This window comes from Phocoena phocoena, chromosome 19 (assembly GCF_963924675.1).
Source record: "Phocoena phocoena chromosome 19, mPhoPho1.1, whole genome shotgun sequence".
In the NCBI taxonomy this organism is placed as follows: Eukaryota; Metazoa; Chordata; class Mammalia; order Artiodactyla; family Phocoenidae; genus Phocoena; species Phocoena phocoena.
In genome coordinates, this window is record NC_089237.1 from 26,581,291 (window position 1) to 26,598,719 (window position 17,429).

The window sequence follows — 17,429 nt, forward strand, 5'->3', positions numbered from 1 at the left end:
GTCACTGTTACTGAACTCTCCATATCAGCAAAGGTAAATGACATGAGCCTCAGGTGGGGGGAGCGGGGACGTAAATCAGTACAACCTATCACGAACCACTGAATACACATATATAACTGAATCACTTTGCTATACTCCAGAAACTAACACGACATTGTAAAACAACTATACTGCAATAAAAAAAAATTTTTTAGTTTTTGCCTTTGACCCAGGATTACCCTTCTACTCCTTAGAACCTATTCTAAAGATACAAGCAAAACCTAAAACATGGATTTCTATACAAATATGTTCACTGCAGTATTCCTTAAAGAGAAATAAAAACAATCAGAAATAACCTAAACGTCTAAGAATATTCCATAATTGAATATTATAAAGTCATTAAGATGTCTTTAAAATATTTAATGGTATTAAAATGCTTATAATATAAAGTTAACTAGAAAAAGGGATTCAAACATATATGAATATATCTTTAAAAAATATACACACAAAAAGTTCTGTAAGAAAATATATTAGTAGTAGTAATAATATTCAATTCCCAGTAGCAGATAACATGAATTTCCTTTGTGCTTTCAGTATTTTCTTCCATAAGAATGTTGTTTTTGCTTTTAAGATTTTTTTAAAATAAATTTATTTATTTATTCATTTTTCGCTGCATTGGGTCTTTGTTGCTGCACGCCGGCTTTCTCTAGTCGCGGAGAGCACGGGCTACTCTTCGTTGTGATGTGTAGGGTTCTCATCGTGGTGGCTTCTGTTGTTGCTGAGTACGGGCTCTAGGAGCATGGGCTCAGTAGTTGTGGCTTGCGGGCTCTAGAGCGCAGGCTCAGTAGTTTTGCGCACGGGCTTAGTTGCTCTGCAGCATGTGGGATCTTCCCGGACCAGGGCTCGAACCCGTGTCCCCTGCATTGGCAGGTGGATTCTTAACCACTGCACCACCAGGGAAGCCCAAGAATTTTTTTTTTCTTTTTTTTGATGTGGACCATTTTAAAGTCTTTATCGAATTTGTTACAATATCGCTTCTGATTTATGCTTTGGTTTTTTGGCCTTGAGGTAATGTGGGATCTTAGTTCCCCGACCAAGGATCGAACCCGCATCCCCTGCACTGGAAGGCGAAGTCTTAACCCCTGGACTGCCAGGGAAGTCCCTTTTGTTTTTATTATACGGGAAAAATGTAGTCTCTAAGGAAAGAAGGTGACAGGCACCTGAATCCGGAAGAAAGAGAACTGTCAAGAGCAAATGGACTGAATACACTGGACCAGATTTCAAAGCTAATTATGAGGTTTAGGGTCTTTGGAATCAAAGAATGGTGTAACCATAAGAGCAGGCCTGGAAATTCAGTGATTCACACTAGCCCCGTGCTCCACAACTACTAAGTCTGCGCTCTAGAGCCCGCGAGCCACAACTACTGAGCCCGCGAGCCACAACTACTGAAGCCTGCACGCCTAGAGCCCGTGCTCTGCAACAAGAGAAGCCACCACGAGAAGCCCGCGCACCGCAACAAAGAGTAGCTCCCGCTCAGCACAACTAGAGAAAGCCCGCGCGCAGCGACGAAGACTCAACACAGCCAAAAATAAATAAAATAAATAAGCTTGCTGATTTCTTGAAAACAGAGGCAGGGGTCAGAAGCCACACTCCCAGATGCATAAACCAGCTCCCCTACAAACTTGCTGTTTGTCTTGGGCAAATTACTCAATTGCTCTCTGCCTCAGTATTCTTATCATAGAACACAGATAATGTCAACCACTTTAGTGGTTTCTCATAAGGACCGAATGAAAATATGTATGAAGAGTTTAGAACAGTGTCTGACGTACAGTAAATGTTCAGTAAGTGGAATCTGAGGGAGTTCCCTGGTGGCCTAGTAGTCAGGATTCCGGGCTTTCACTGCTGTGGCCCGAGTTCAATCCCTGGTCAAGGAACTGAGATCCAAAAAAATAATAATAGGGCTTCCCTGGTGGCGCAGTGGTTGAGAGTCCGACTGCCGATGCAGGGAACACGGGTTCATGCCCCGGTCCGGGAAGATCCCACATGCTGCGGAGCGGCTGGGCCCGTGAGCCATGGCCGCTGAGCCTGCGCGTCTGGAGCCTGTGCTCCGCAGCGGGAGAGGCCACAACAGTGAGAGGCCCACGTACCGCAAAAATAAATAAATAAAAAATAAAATAATAATAATAAGTGGAATATGAAGTTATCATTCCATGCCATTTCACTGCCAGTCAGAAATAGGGTGGCAGACTTAGGGTGGATAAATCAGAGCAAAGGATGAACACAAAAACTGAGATGATCTGCACATCTTAGCAACCCAAGCTGCTCAGGTGGCTCAGTGATCACTGTGGGAAATGTATTCATAATATGAATGGACAACTAATCTAAATTCAGGTGAAAAACATTAGCTGCTGCCTACCTCCTTGCAAGTTACTTCATTGTGACTAATACAGTATAAGATTACATTTTAAAAGACAATAATAATAGAATACAAAAACTTAAAAATAATAATTCCTTAAGAGAAACATTTACATTCACTTTAATGAATGTGAAATATCCCTTTGGGAGAAGAATAAGATTCACAATCTTTTGAAGAAATGATGGGAATTTGCCTGCAGAAATGAGCACTATAGTTAAGAAACCCTATTCTGAGGAAAGATTTATCTGTTCAGCATCTACAATCTCTTTCTAGAAAATGTGCTTTTCTCTCTCTACAACCTGCTTGGAACCAAGGCTTGAATTTGAGAATGCAAATTCTTCAGAACTGTGAGGACTGCAAACCAGCGAACCAGGAAATATGGAAGAAATGAGAGCAGTGCTTTCTTTGCAATCAAATTTTAAAACTCTGGCCCAAGTGTCAGGTTTGAACTTGAGAACGTTCTCTTTGTCCTTTCTGACGTTTCTGGAGGAGGAAGGCCCCAGGCCCCCTCGCTCCGTGCTGGACGCCATCTTTAATGATGATATATGGGGTCCTTTCCCTTCAGCACTGCTGGGGGGTCAAACGTGTGATGCCGCCCTCCCGAGCATCAACAAGCAAATTATAAACTGTGTCAATCCGAGTTAATGCAAAGCTGTAATCCTCTTTAACAAGAGATCAAATCACTGCCATGAGTTATGTTCATTCTGTAATCTGATAAGGAAGAGAGGGAACCTCTAATAAAAGAGTAATGGGAGCCTTTAATGACGCTGGGGAAAGACAGCACCAGTGCAAGTTTCCAGCTCGTTCCTGCTGATTAGATCAATGTTGCATATTTGCTCGGGCTTGTTTCACCTGTCAGAACAACCTGTGTCTTTTTAGGAGATAAGAAGCCCCAGAGAAAACATCTATATCTTAACCATTCTTGCTCTCAAGTTTTTAACCAACGAAAAATGCTCTATGGAGGGTATTTCTGGGGTTATTAGCTGATGTGCTCTCAAATGCTGAGCAAACTTCCTCAGATTATTTCACCACGATTCAGTGCATTATGGCTAATAAAAAAGGGTGTGTGTGGGTGGGGGGGTAAAGTAGGTAACGGGGAATCAAAAACGGTCTAAGTAACCTCTGGATTACCAATTAGGGAGAACAGAACACCATCAGGAGAGTGGTAGAATGTGCCCATACTTAGGGTGCAGACCCACACACAAAAATGGCACGCGGATGATAAATTGCCTGTACGAATTCTATTGTACCGAGGCACTTCAAGAACAAGGTGGCAGTGATGTTGACAAAGCACTTTACAAGGCTGGATTACATTTGTACATTTCTAAAACTCCAGATGCTAAACAACAATGTATTTGGTGCTTAGCAGTTATCTTAAAGGATTCTCTCCTTGTTCTTTCTAAAGCCAGTAGCTTTATAAAAGGAGAGGGGAAAGTGGCTTTTTACCTGGGGGCAGAGAGTGGGGGTTAAAATGAAAATTCTTGCTGTTCCTACTGAGAATTTAAGTTCTTTGCAAAGGAATGGAGTACCTACAAAATGTTGATATTGCTATCATTTTTGTAATAAGAAAAAAAGCTTCTTAGGAAAATACAATAATCTACCCTTTCAATGAACAGTACCAGAACTGGGTTTATCTAATAAATGCTCTCTGAAGCAGCAGTAAATGCAAGGCAAACACCAATTTTCTTAGGCACCAGGCTGACTGCTGCCACTTGGACCTGTTTTGTGCTGACAACAAAACCCACGCTGACAGAGTAAGCATTCCCCATCCCAAATCTGGGGTCGTGGCCAGTTTTGAGGAACACATCTCGACCTGTCTCAGAGTCTTACTCAGAATTTACTTCTCCTACTTGTCACACTAGCATTTTATTATCTGACGTACATCTACCCAGCAAATGAAAAAGAACGAACTTCTTTAAAAGTCTGCCTCAGAGGGTCTTTCAAAAACACAGGCAAAACCCCAGATGATTATTTCCACAACCGACAAATTCATTTTGTTAGAAACATAATAAAAGATCACCTGAATTTTCACTTCACCCTCCCTCTAGTCTAACAGCACTCCAGGGCTTTCACACCATGTAAAGTGAGCTCTGCTTCTAAAATGTCCTTGATAAGCTTAGAATAACTTCAATAGTCAGAGAAGTAAACAGCAATCCTGTAAATCATGCAAGTAACACACTGACCTGTTCTCAGTGGTGACAATATGCTTAGAGGGATTCTCTGCCAATGAGACATCAAGCCCTTTGTCCTCCTCAGCCCACTGATAACTCTGCCTCTACAGCATCACATGACACTTCTGCCCTCTTCGCACAGATGACTCTGAAGGGCAAACAGGAGCTGCTCTGGGAGATGTGCTGCCCCGTGCCAAGAGTACCTGAGGGTCCAGCAAAGCCAGCAATCCTTTTTAGACTCGTGGTAACCCCTCTCTCGCACGCAACACATGATACAAGGGCAAAGTTGAATTTCTTTTCTTTCCTCCCAGTACTGAAAGGCAGCTATGCTAACCACCATACCACCAACGCCTCTCCTCCTAGTACTGGGAGTGTTCATCAGGCCTACAATAGAAACCACCTGCCTACCTCCTAATGCCGGACCAGCAGAAGTGTCAGGGGTCACATGACACTTTCACTAGCAAAGGAAACCTGAGGGCCTGTAAAGCCATTTAAATCCATATGCAAAGCTTACCTAGAGATGCCCCAAAGGGAAATCTGGTAATACAGGAGCAAACTGGGCTACTCTGCATTTAAAAAGACTTTTTAAAACATATATTGCTTGAAGAGAAAATTTCCTAGCATTAGAAAAGAATATGTATCAGCAGAAATATGAAGATGCCACTACCTTTCTAAAGATCCTTTTACAGATAGTACTTCTTCCTCCACTAAGGGTATTTTAATACCCTGTGTTAAAGACCTCTGCTCTCTCTCCCTTAATGAGAGCTATGTTCTAGTCTCAATTCAATTTGACCAAGTCCAAATTTGAGCTAAAACTGGACAATGGACAAGGGGGATTCAAGGATGAGTAACCATACTGGGATTCCGCCCTTCTCCTCTCTTTATTAATACTGGGTATTAATCCAACTTAGGCACATGTGTGGAACAACAAATTGGACCCAAGACACAGAAAGAGAAGGGCTTCTCTCTCCAGACCTGGGTATGTTAGGAACCACAGGTAGAGTGGCCTCTGAGAATAAGAAATCAAAAGGGCTGGAGGGGCTTCCCTGGTGCGCAGTGGTTGAGAGTCTGCCTGCTGATGCAGGGGACATGGGTTCGTGCCCCGTCTGGGAAGATCCCACATGCCGCGGAGCGGCTGGGCCTGTGAGCCATGGCCACTGAGCCTGCACGTCCGGAGCCTGTGCTCAGCAACGGAAGAGGCCACAGCAGTGAGAGGCCCGCGTACTGCAAAAAAAAAAAAAAAAAAAAAAGGGGGGGGGCTGGAAATTTTGTTATGTAATTTTTCACCATGATTAAATAAGGGGAGGGGTGGGCTGGGACAGAAGCTACTTGGGTATTCAAAAGCCAGTTTTATCCAAATGGCTCACAGGGCAGAAGCCTTAAGGGAAAGACGCTCTTTCATTTATGTAATACTTCAACAGAGAAAATCAGGACCTTCCCACCTCCTCTTTATGTTATAGATATAATTTTCAAAATGAACATGTCCTATTCTGTTGATAAAAAGCAATACAAGTTTATTGTAAAAAAAAAATCAAATACTACAGAAATAATAGACTAGAAAATAAAATGTGTCTTCTACTCCACCCTGCCCAGCAATAAACATGTGAAGAGTTTGGTGTACACTGTTTCAGAGCTTATTTTTTTTAGTGACACTTAATATGAATGCATCCTCATAGCAGGAAATTAGAGCAAAACATAAGTATGAGAAACAAAAAAAGGTGGAAATCTCCCTTTGCCCCTTCCTCCTCCCAGTTCCTTCCCTGTAAACATTTTAAATATTACTGATGTGTAACACATCCATACATACATATACATACACAGCTTAATATTTATTTTAAAAACATAAATCGATATTACATAAATGGATGTTTCTTTTTCTAGTTAACAAAATAACCTGGAGATCTTTCCATGACAGTATATTTTTTTGTAAGGCACCACTTTTTCTTCAATCATACATGTGTATTTACTCAAAAGTAGGATTATGATATAGTATTCTGTAGCCTACTTATTACATTAAACATTATGTTAATACGTACAGCTCCACTTCCTCCTTTAACAGTTGCTTATAACTTCAATGAATGATTTTCTGTGATTTATTTTAACTAGTTCCCTATTGATGGTCATTTGGATTGTTTCTTATTTTTCCCCATTATAAACAATGTTGCAATAAAGATCCTTGATACAAAAATATTTGCTAACTTGCTATTTCCTTAGGTCTCCTTAGGTCAACTCCTAGAAGTGAGATTTCTCTGGGTCAACAGATACATTTACATTTAAAATTTTGAAAAACATTGCCAAATAGCCCTCCAAAATGATTTTGCCATTTATATTCCTAACAACAGTAAATGAAAGCGCCTGTTTCCTCACACCATCGACATTAGTGATTATCACTCTATTAATGTTTTCCAATTTAATAAGAAAAAAATGAAATCTCATTATTTTAATATTCATTTATGTGATTAATGAGATTGACAGTCTTTATATTTTTGGCCAGTTGCGATTTTTCTTTTATGATCTCTTAAGTTTGCTTGTTGACATGCTTTTTACCCATTATTTTTATTGGGATATTCTTAGAGATCTGTAAAAACTCTTTCCATAGCATTCTTACACAGTAATGTTACACTGAACTTTTTCTTCCCAGTTTGTCATTTATTTATAACTTTGTTTTTGGTATCTTTTTTTTTTTTTTTTTTTTTTTGCGGTACTTGGGCCTCTCACTGTTGTGGCCTCTCCCGTTGCGGAGCACAGGCTCCGGACACGCAGGCTCAGCGGCCATGGCTCATGGGCTCAGCCGCTCCGTGGCATGTGGGATATTCCCAGATCGGCGCACGAACCTGTGTCCCCTGCATGGGCAGGCGGACTCTCAACCACCGCGCCACCAGGGAAGCCCTGTTTTTGGTATCTTTTTCACTGTGACTCTTATGTAGTCATGGCTACTAGTACTTTCCCCGTGGCTTCTGGCCTTCGTGTCATGCTTACAAAGCCTTTCTCTACTTCAAAATCATAAAGAATTCTCTATTCATATATGCACACCAAGGATGACATATCTGTAACTTTGTTCTACTCTACCATAGATACAACTATAAAAATGGGTTGAGGGGCTTCCCTGGTGGCACAGTGGTTCAGAGTCCGCCTGCCAATGCAGGGGACACGGGTTCGTGCCCCGGTCCGGGAGGATCCCACGTGCCGCGGAGCGGCTGGGCCCATGAGCCATGGCCACTAAGCTTGCGCATCAGGAGCCTGCGCTCCGCAACGGGAGAGGCCACAACAGTGAGAGGCCCGAGTACTGCAAAAAAAAAAAAAAAAAAAAAAAGGGTTGAATTTTCCCAGAAGTTTACCTTCAATAAATCTATATCATTGTTTAAAAAAAAAAAAGAATGATATATCTGTAACTTATCAAAACCAGAACTATTCACTTGGAGAAAAGTATCAATAGTATGCACTGATGCTGAAATGAAAGTTTCCCATTCCTCAATATTTTGTGGTGTACAAAGTGAGAACAGTGCTAGATTATTTCCAGTTATGCAATTACCTAAACAAAAAACAAAACAGGCCAAGCTATGACGGCCTCCTTCTTAAGATACAGTTTTTAAAAAAAAGATACTACCTAACACTACCTACGGGCCCTGGAATATTTGATACCAGAAGCAGAAAGAGCTAATACTCACTTACTCTGCCTATAGTTAGTCTGGCCTATTCAGACTCTGGAGCACGAGCAGTAACGTGGATGTCTGCCTCTGTGTCCTTAAGAAACACAATGCAAAGGGAGTGTACTTGGTAAAAACAAATGCTCCAGTTCTCCAGCTGTAACACTTTTATTAAATTCCTTGTTACAAAGTGGCTAAACCAGCGGGAGAACAATGCTGATAATTAGCAACGTCTACAAGGGATAGCTTTTTCCCCCACAAACACCAAATGCCACACTGTTACCCAGCAAACACATTCCCAACCCCTCCTCCCTTGCCTGCTCTACCTGAAGTGGCAACATAACAGAGTTATGGCCAATGAGATATGAGAAGTTGTTTTTGGAGGGCATTCTGGTAAAAGAAAATCAGTATGGCTGACACCACTCCTTTCCTCTTCTTCCTGCCTGGAATGCATACTTGATGGCTAAAGCTGCAGCAACCATCTTGCAACCACAGGGGGAAGACCAAGGTATGTTGGCCTTAATACTACTGAGAAGGGAAAAACCATTGCCAGTAATTACCTGCCACCCCTAGGATTATTCTGTCAGAAAATTAAACTCCCATTTGCTTATACCTCTGTAGTCGTATTTTATGTTTCTTGCAGACCAAGCCCAACATAATCCTAAATAGTAAAGTCGTTTTCAAATAAACTTTATGTCTAGCATATAGCAGACCCTTAAAAATTATGAGTGAATAAACAAGATTCTGGGAAACGAAGTGTCCGGGGGTATCAGGTGATTCAAGAAAAATCCCAGCTAGGAATGACAATCGATTTCTAAATGATCTAGTAGTACTATATTCAAAAGATGCCACCAATACTTAAACTAGATTTCACTTTATGCCTGGGATAATAATGTTACCTTAATGGATTTTAGTTTTTAAGTGCCTAGTTTTCCTTTTCTATTGAAGTAATTTTTTCATGTCATCCTGACAGAGAACCTAAGAAGCATTTATTTTACTCTATTTTTTTTTAATTCGTTTTTTCTCTTGCCTTTATTTATTTATTTATTTACTTATTTATTGGCTGTGCTGGGTCTTCGTTGCTGCACACGGGCTTTCTCTAGTTGCGGCAAGTGGGGGCTACTCTTCGTTGCGGTGCACGGGCTTCTCATTGTGGTGGTTTCTCGGTGGCTTCTCTTTTTTTTTTTTAAACATCTTTATTGGGGTACAATTGCTTTACAATGGTGTGGTCAGTGGCTTCTCTTGTTGCGGAGCATGGGCTCTAGACGCACAGGGCTCAGTAGTTGCAGTATGCGGGCTCAGTAGTTGCGGCACGTGGGCCCTAGAGGGTATGGGCTTCAGTAGTTGTGGTGCATGGGCTCAATAATTGCAGCGCGTGGGCTCAGTAGTTGCGGCACATGGGCTCTAGGACTCACAGGCTTCAGTAGTTGTGGAGCGGGGGCTCAGCAGTTGTGGCTCTTGGGCTCTAGAGCACAGGCTCAGTAGCTGTGGTGCACGGGCTTAGTTGCTCTGTGGCATGTAGGATCCTCCCGGACCAGGGCTCAAACCTGTGTCCCCTGCATTGGCAGGCAGATTCTTAACCACTGCACCACCAGGTGCACTGCACCTCACTCTATTTTTTTTTTTTTCTTGGTTTTTTGTTTTGTTTTGTTTTGTTTTTTGCGGTACGCGGGCCTCTCACTGTTGTGGCCTCTCCCGTTGTGGAGCACAGGCTTCAGACGCACAGGCTCAGCGGCCATGGCTCACGGGCCCAGCCGCTCCGCGGCATGTGGGATCCTCCCAGACCGGGGCACGAACCCGTGTCCCCTGCATCGGCAGGCGGACTCTCAACCACTGCGCCACCAGGGAAGCCCTCACTCTATTATTTTTAAAAACAGGTCAGACCCAGAAATAAATGGAAAAACAAACAAACAAAACCCAGCCAGACAAAGGCATTCATTTGCAAAGCACAGGAGAGCGCAGGAAGTCACAAAGATGTGCGTATAAATGGACTCAGCACCACCCGTAAGCTAGTTTGTACTCAAAGCACTGAACAAATGCAAACAAAAAATTGATAATCATTGTGTTCAACTAAACTTGCATATCCACTACTTTTCAAGCAAGGGTGGAAATCTGATGGGGTTTATTAGCAAACTAAATACTCTCAAATAAAAAGGTTGAATGTAGCTTGAGGGATAAAGCTGGCAAAACCCACATGTGCCTACATTGTGACCAATAATTTCACTTGGTGAAGACTTATGTTTTAAAATGTCTACCACAGCATTACAACAATGATAATTAAACACAATTTAAATTTCCAACAATTAGTGAATGGCTAAATAGGTAATATTATAAAAATATTACACAGTCGCTTAAATTTTTGAATAATTTTAATGACATGAAATGGTCACAGTATACAAAATATTTAAAGAAAAAATCACAATACAGAATATAATTCTATATTGTTGAATATAATTTTAATTATATAAAAAGAAAAACAAGAACATACTAAAAGGGGACTCAAAGACTGAAATGAAATATTCTGAGACACTAAAAGTGGTTGTCTCCTATGTATGGGTATGTGTATATACACACATTTCCTACCTCTATACGCTGAGAGAGCCTATGAACAATGACACCCAGAACAATGAGCACCCCAGCACCCAGACCTTAGGTTCTAAAAACCACAATTCACTAAAAAGAGTGAGGACTCCTTGGAGAAAGACTGACTCCAGGGCTGGAACAGAGAAAATATAAGATGAGCCTAGAACACCTTGCTGTGGTGGAAAGTAAGGAAGCACTCAAGGAATAACTGGGGACATCTCAAAAAGATGCAAGCCAGATTGAAGGGGCTTCTGTTAACCTGAGACAATTTTAAATCAAAATAAATAATGACAGTAACGGATAATCAATTGAATAAAATAGGAGAGCATGAATCCATACTGATATAAATGAATAAATAAATGCTAAATAAATCAAGGAGAAGGAATATGGATAGATAAATAATATTATAAAAATATTATGATGTAGTAGAATGCCAACTAATAAATACAGAAGGAATGATTCTTTAAAAAGTTGTTATCTCCGAATTGAGTACACATATACATTTTCTTCTGTACACATTTCTATCTTGTTTCAGCTTTGTAAAATGAGCACATACTTCTTTTGTAAAAGTACTCAAAATAAAAAAAACCTCAACAGCAGCCTGAACAAACACAACATAATGTACATCTCTAGAGCAATCTCTAGACCCATTTTTAAAAGGAGAACATATGCATAAAACCCCCAAAGACATGAAGCAAGTGTGTGTGCTGTCCTAACCCATCTGTCTAGAGAAGAGCTCCAATGTCCTAGGCAGGTGGCTAAAGTTAAAAACAAAACAAAACAGCAAAAACAAAAAACCCACCAGAGGCAGCACTGAGATTTACAGGAATTTTGTTTTGGTCTTACAGTAATGATGGGAGTGAAGAGATGTGATGAGGACCCTTGCTATGATGCCAATGACAAATGGTTCACTGATAAGAAGAAATGGAGAGGGCGACAGGCTGTAGAACAGGTCAATATCGGGCTGTCATGAAGCCATTTGAGACATATAATTAATCTATTACTCACCTGGCATCATCATTCATTGTGGTATGGTCAATAGGTGCCATGAAGCTCAGAAGCCTGCTAAGGACGTGAAACCTAATAAAGTAGGAAACAAACAGGCAGCAACATTAGTAACTATTAACCTAGAAAAGGAAATACACCCTACCAGGTAACAAACTCCAGAACTGATCACAGGTATATCTGGCTCCAGAGTGCAACAGGGAACAATTCATAGGCACGAACCACTCACGACCATAAAAACACTTTTTCCTTAAGACTACAGGAGAAAAGTGTGATAAAAGCACATTGTGAATGACAGTAGCTCAACAGAGCTCCAACGCCCAAAAAAAGAGTAGATACACCTGTGCCCTTGAGCAATCTACTAGCCCTTAAACATCACTCCAGACAAAGACAATGAGGAGGTGACTACCTCATCTTCCCTCCTCTACACACATCTTAATCATTTTTCAGTGTCATTAAAGCTACCTACTGGCAGTAGCACAGGTAGTGGCATAACATTCAAATGGAACACCTCACCACCACCATCACTCACTAGCTCCCTGAGTCAGAAAAGGCTTCTAGAATCACCTTCACTCACTAGCTCCACCAGGTCTTTCATTTCGTCCCCTTTTTTTTTTTTTTTTTTTTGGCTGCATTAGGTCTTCGCTGCTGCACGCAGGCTTTCTTTAGTTGCAGCGAGCGGGGGCTACTCTTCGCTGCGGTGCGCAGGCTTCTCACTGCAGTGGCTTCTCTTGTTGCGGAGCACGGGCTCTACGCGCGCGGGCTTCAGTAGTTGCAGCACACGGGCTCAGTAGTCGTGGCACACGGGCTTAGTTGCTCCGCGGCATCTGGGATCTTCCCGGAGCAGGGCTCAAACACATGTCCCCTGCATTGGCAGGTGGATTCCTAACCACTGCGCTAACGGGGAAGCCCCTCGCCCATCTTCAAATGACACGTGCAACTGAGTACATAAGAAGTCTGATCCTTAGATCTTCAGTCAAGGTGTTACAGAAATTTAAGTTATGTCACCTCCATCTCCCACCAATAGAAAAAAAGGGTATTTTTGTACAAAGTGCTTTGAGATCCTCTGGTGAAGGGGGGCTGAACAAATATTTGACCTTATACAGAAGAAATTACACCAAAGAGAATTCAAAGAAGGTATCCCTTTCTGATCATTATAAAAGGAGAAGCTGAAGGACAATATGCATAGTATATTGGTTAGCCAAAAAGTTTATTTGGGTTTTTCCATGTTACAGAAAACCAAATGAACTTTTAGCCCAGCCCAATAAAATTCTAACCAGAAAAACTTGTTCTTGGGCAAAACATTATCCACAAAAAAATATGATATAAATATTTTCACATGTGTAATGTTTTACAGTTTTAAAAACATTTTTACACACATCGAAGAATTTCATTCTCTAGTACGCCACCAATAGCCAAGCCTCCCAAATTTCATTCATTTTTTTAACAAATGAATTTAAAAGTATAATAGTGATGAGATTTTTTCCCATTATAAGAGTAATACAAAAAGCATAATTCATTACAGAAAATTTAGAAAACAAACCAACTGAGCACACACAAAAATACATACATAGGGGCTTCCCTGGTGGCACAGTGGTTGGGAGTCCGCCTGCCGATGCAGGGGACACGGGTTTGTGCCCCGGTCTGGGAGGATCCTGCGTGCCGCGGAGCGGCTGGGCCTGTGAGCCATGGCCGCTGGGCCCGCGCGTCAGGAGCCTGTGCTCCACAACGGGAGAGGCCACAGCAGGGAGAGGCCCGCATACCGCAAAAAAATAAAAAAATAACATACATATTTCTTCCACCTAGAGAAGAACTGTTATTAATATTTATTATTATTATTAGTTTGTTAATATTTTGGTTAATTATGTTCATTTTATATAGAAATCCATACACACACATAATTTCATATCTTTTTTTTCACTTAGCATTGTATCTCAAAGCTATATACAAAATTCCAGGAATGGAAGTACCATAACTATATTTTCATATACTTGAACATTCATATTGTTTCCAATTCTTCACTTTTTATAAGATACAACAAAATATCTGTTCACTATACATTTTTTAATGTCCGCTATCTCCTAATAATAAAAAATAATATATAATTTCAAATTCCGAAATGTATAGAGAGCTGACAAGTTCCCTGTAGTCCTATCCCCCAGAAATAACCACTGTTAATTAAATCACTGTTAATCATTGTTAAGTTTGTCTGTGGCATTCTCCATATATAAGACAAATATAAACTTTATATATTTTCACATAAAAATGAGACTGTAAGATACTTAATATTCTGCATTATGTTTTTTCCACTTTGTCATATTCTATTCTTTTTCATAGTTATAGGATATTCTGTCGTGTCAATATAATTTATTAAACCTCCTACTGATAGGCATTATACAGCCTATCCCCTTTAAAAACCATATTAAACAGTGTGAAAGTGAAGACTTTTTAAGAAATTTATTTTATTGACACATAGCTGATTTACAAAATTGTGTTAATTTCTGCTGCATAGCAAAGTGATTCAGTTACACACACACACACATTCCTATTCATATTCTTTTCCATTATGGTTTATCGCAGGATATTGAATATAATTCCCTGTGCTATACAGTAGGACCTTGTTGTTTATGCATTCTATATATACTAGTCTGCAACTGCTAATCCCAAACTCCCAGTCCATCCCTCCCCCACTGCCCCCCGTTTGGCAACCACAAGTCTGTTCTCTATGTCTGTGTATCTGTTTCTGTTTTGTAGTTCATTTGTGTCATATTTTACATTCCACATATAAGAGATATCACATGGTATTTGTCTTTCTCTTTCTGACTTAGCTAAAGTGAAGATTCTTTTTTTTTTTTTTTTTTGCAGTACGCAGGCCTCTCACTGTTGTGGCCTCTCCCGTTGTGGAGCACAGGCTCTGGATGAGCAGGCTCAGCGGCCATGGCTCACGGGCCCAGCTGCTCCACGGCATGTGGGATCTTCCCGGACCGGGGCACGAACCGGTGTCCCCTACTTCGGCAGGCGGACTCTCAACCACTGCGCCACCAGGGAAGCCTGAAGATTCTTATATATAAATTATTGTATGTTTGTTCACACATTTCTATGGGATAAATTTTGAGATGTGGAATTGCTTTGCTGGTGAATCGAAAAGTATGCGTATTTAAAATTGAAAAAGTAAGCTAAATGCCCTCCCAAAGGTTACGTTAATGTACAAGAATATAATTATTTACACAACCTTTTTATTTAAGTATAAAGTGTAAGTACAATTAATAAATATATTTTAATGTCTTTAGGCTTCGCCAAACTTCACTGTTCATCTGAAAAAATGAAAACTATTCTTGGCTGTGTCCAAATACAGGTTTAATTTACTGTCTAGACAAAGACTATGAACTATACCTTATAGTTGTGTTGTCCAATCCGGGAGTCACTGGCCACACGTGGCTACTGAGCACCTGAAATGTGCCAAACTGAGGTGTGCTCCAGATTTTGAAAACTTGAGATGCAAAAAATGTAAAATATATCACTAATAATTTTTAAAACAATAAATTGTTGAAATAATATTTTTTATATATTGGGTTACGTGAAATATATTATTAAGTTCACTTGTTTCATTTTTTCCCCTTTTCAATTGCGGCTACTAGAACATTTAAAATTACGCAGGTAAAGACATTTTTATTGGATGGCACTGCTCTGTGGAATATCTTTACACTTTAGTAAAATGTATTCAATAACTATTAGCTGCATGATGAAAGACAGGCTTTAAGAAGTAATCAGACTTAGTAATGTGTACTTAATACAATGCATTTTACCTAATCTCAGTGCTACTGAGGATGGATGCATGTTTTAGTATTAAAATACCTTTTACCAACCATACTAAGAAGAGATAAATATAATTTTGTTGCAGAAGAATAGACAAACACAAAACACAGTATGACACCTCATTATTAAACACCCGAGAGCTTCATTCATTTACATTATGAATTCTGCTTAAATCATGATCAAATCCACTTACAGATAATGCTGAGTAAAAGACTGATAATCAATAATTATAATTACTTCCCAAAACCAAAACATTTCTTTTTTATATAAGTTATTTTCCAGCATCCAACTAGCAAATTGCCACACCCAGTCTGACCAGGATGATGCCACTGACCTGCTACCATTTAAACTAAGGTTTCCACAAGGTGATGTTCATCTTTGCTAGGACATTTCTTCCCTCTCCAACCATATCACACAGAGCAAAGCTTGCTCACTGGTGGAATCTAGTACCAGTGATGACAGTTGGCACATCCCACCAGCTCTTCTGGGGGTCTAATTTAAGGAAGTTATTTATGCTATTCTCATCTAGCCTGGGCCCCTTGTTAAATCCATCATGGTAGAATTCTAATGTAGCCAAGGTACCATTTTGGTGTCTGCAAAGGTCCTGGCCAGAGAAACAACTCAATAGCCACAGGTTAGAAGCATGGGCTCTGGAATCAGACCAATTAGCTCAAATCCAAGTTTGTGCTTGCTAGTTCTGTAACCTGGGCGAGCTACTTACCTTCCGAACTACTTCACGTGAATTAGCTAATTCAATCTGCATAACAATCCTATGAGATGTGCCTTTTATCATCATGCTAGGTTGACAGATGAGGAAACTGAAGCACAAAGATGTAAAGTATCTTGCCCAAGGTCTAAAGGCCAGTAAGTGAAGTGTCAGATTTCAAACCCAGACAGCTTAGCATCAGAGCCTATGCCTTTTCTACCTCGGCATGTAAACTGCTTTGCGGTGCCCAACAGAGTTTTATAAATGTTAGTTGTTGCTATTGCTAACGAGATCACTCTGATTCTGACCACACCCCGCACGCTGATGTTCACAAAGAGAGCCAGGTGAATACTGATGATAAAACTGCAAAACAATTCAAAGCACGTGACCTTATTTATTACTTTTCTTTTTGCTTCTTATTTGGCAGTAATTTTAGGCTTGTAGAAAAGTTGCAAAAATAGTGCAGAGAACTCATGTATATCCTCACCTAGCTTCCTCTAACGTTAACAGCTTACACAAGTATAGTGTAATTATCAAAATTAGGAAATTAACATTGGTACAATACTATTAACTAAACCATAGACCTTATTCAAACTTCACCCATTTTTACCCTAGTGTCCTTTTTCTTTTCCAGGATCCAACCTAGGACCCCACATTGCACCTAACTGTGGTGTCTCCTTAAGTCTCCTCCAATCTGTGACAGGTGCTCAGGCTTCCTTATTTTTCAATGACTTGCTACAGTCTATAAAGTCCGAATTCTGAGCTTGACCACAATCTAGTGCTCACTTATTCATACAGCCTCATCTCCTGCCATTCCCCCATACTCAGTTTAAGTCTCTGCCAAAACAAATGCAGTTCCCAAAATGGACGTGTACACTCTCAGGTCTGTGTTTTGGCAAACATTATTCTTTGTGGCCTTTCCCTAGGCTAACTCTTCCTAGTCTGCTCACTTCACACTGTGAAGTGTGGATGCTGCATCTTACAGAAAGTCTTACCTGACAAGCGTGTTAATTTTACTGTTATAATCATCCAAAAACATGTCTACGAGGCACTACGGTAGACGGTTAAGGTTGGAACTGTCTTGAAAAAACAGTGCAATACTTGCC

At 40.4% G+C, this 17,429-nt stretch overlaps 1 protein-coding gene across 2 annotated transcripts in view; it reads right to left on the reverse strand.

The window, feature by feature from the left end:
- The window catches only part of AATF (apoptosis antagonizing transcription factor), a 100,019-nt gene that overhangs the window by 13,437 nt on the left and 69,153 nt on the right, over positions 1-17,429 (reverse strand). Inside the window, exon 11 of one of the 2 annotated variants that reach the window (XM_065897581.1) lies at positions 11,805-11,876. The exons of the other annotated variant lie outside the window; for it this stretch is intronic. Coding sequence (XP_065753653.1) covers positions 11,805-11,876 — 72 coding nt within the window. The remainder of the gene's footprint in view (positions 1-11,804; positions 11,877-17,429) is intronic. 2 annotated transcript variants of the gene reach the window in all.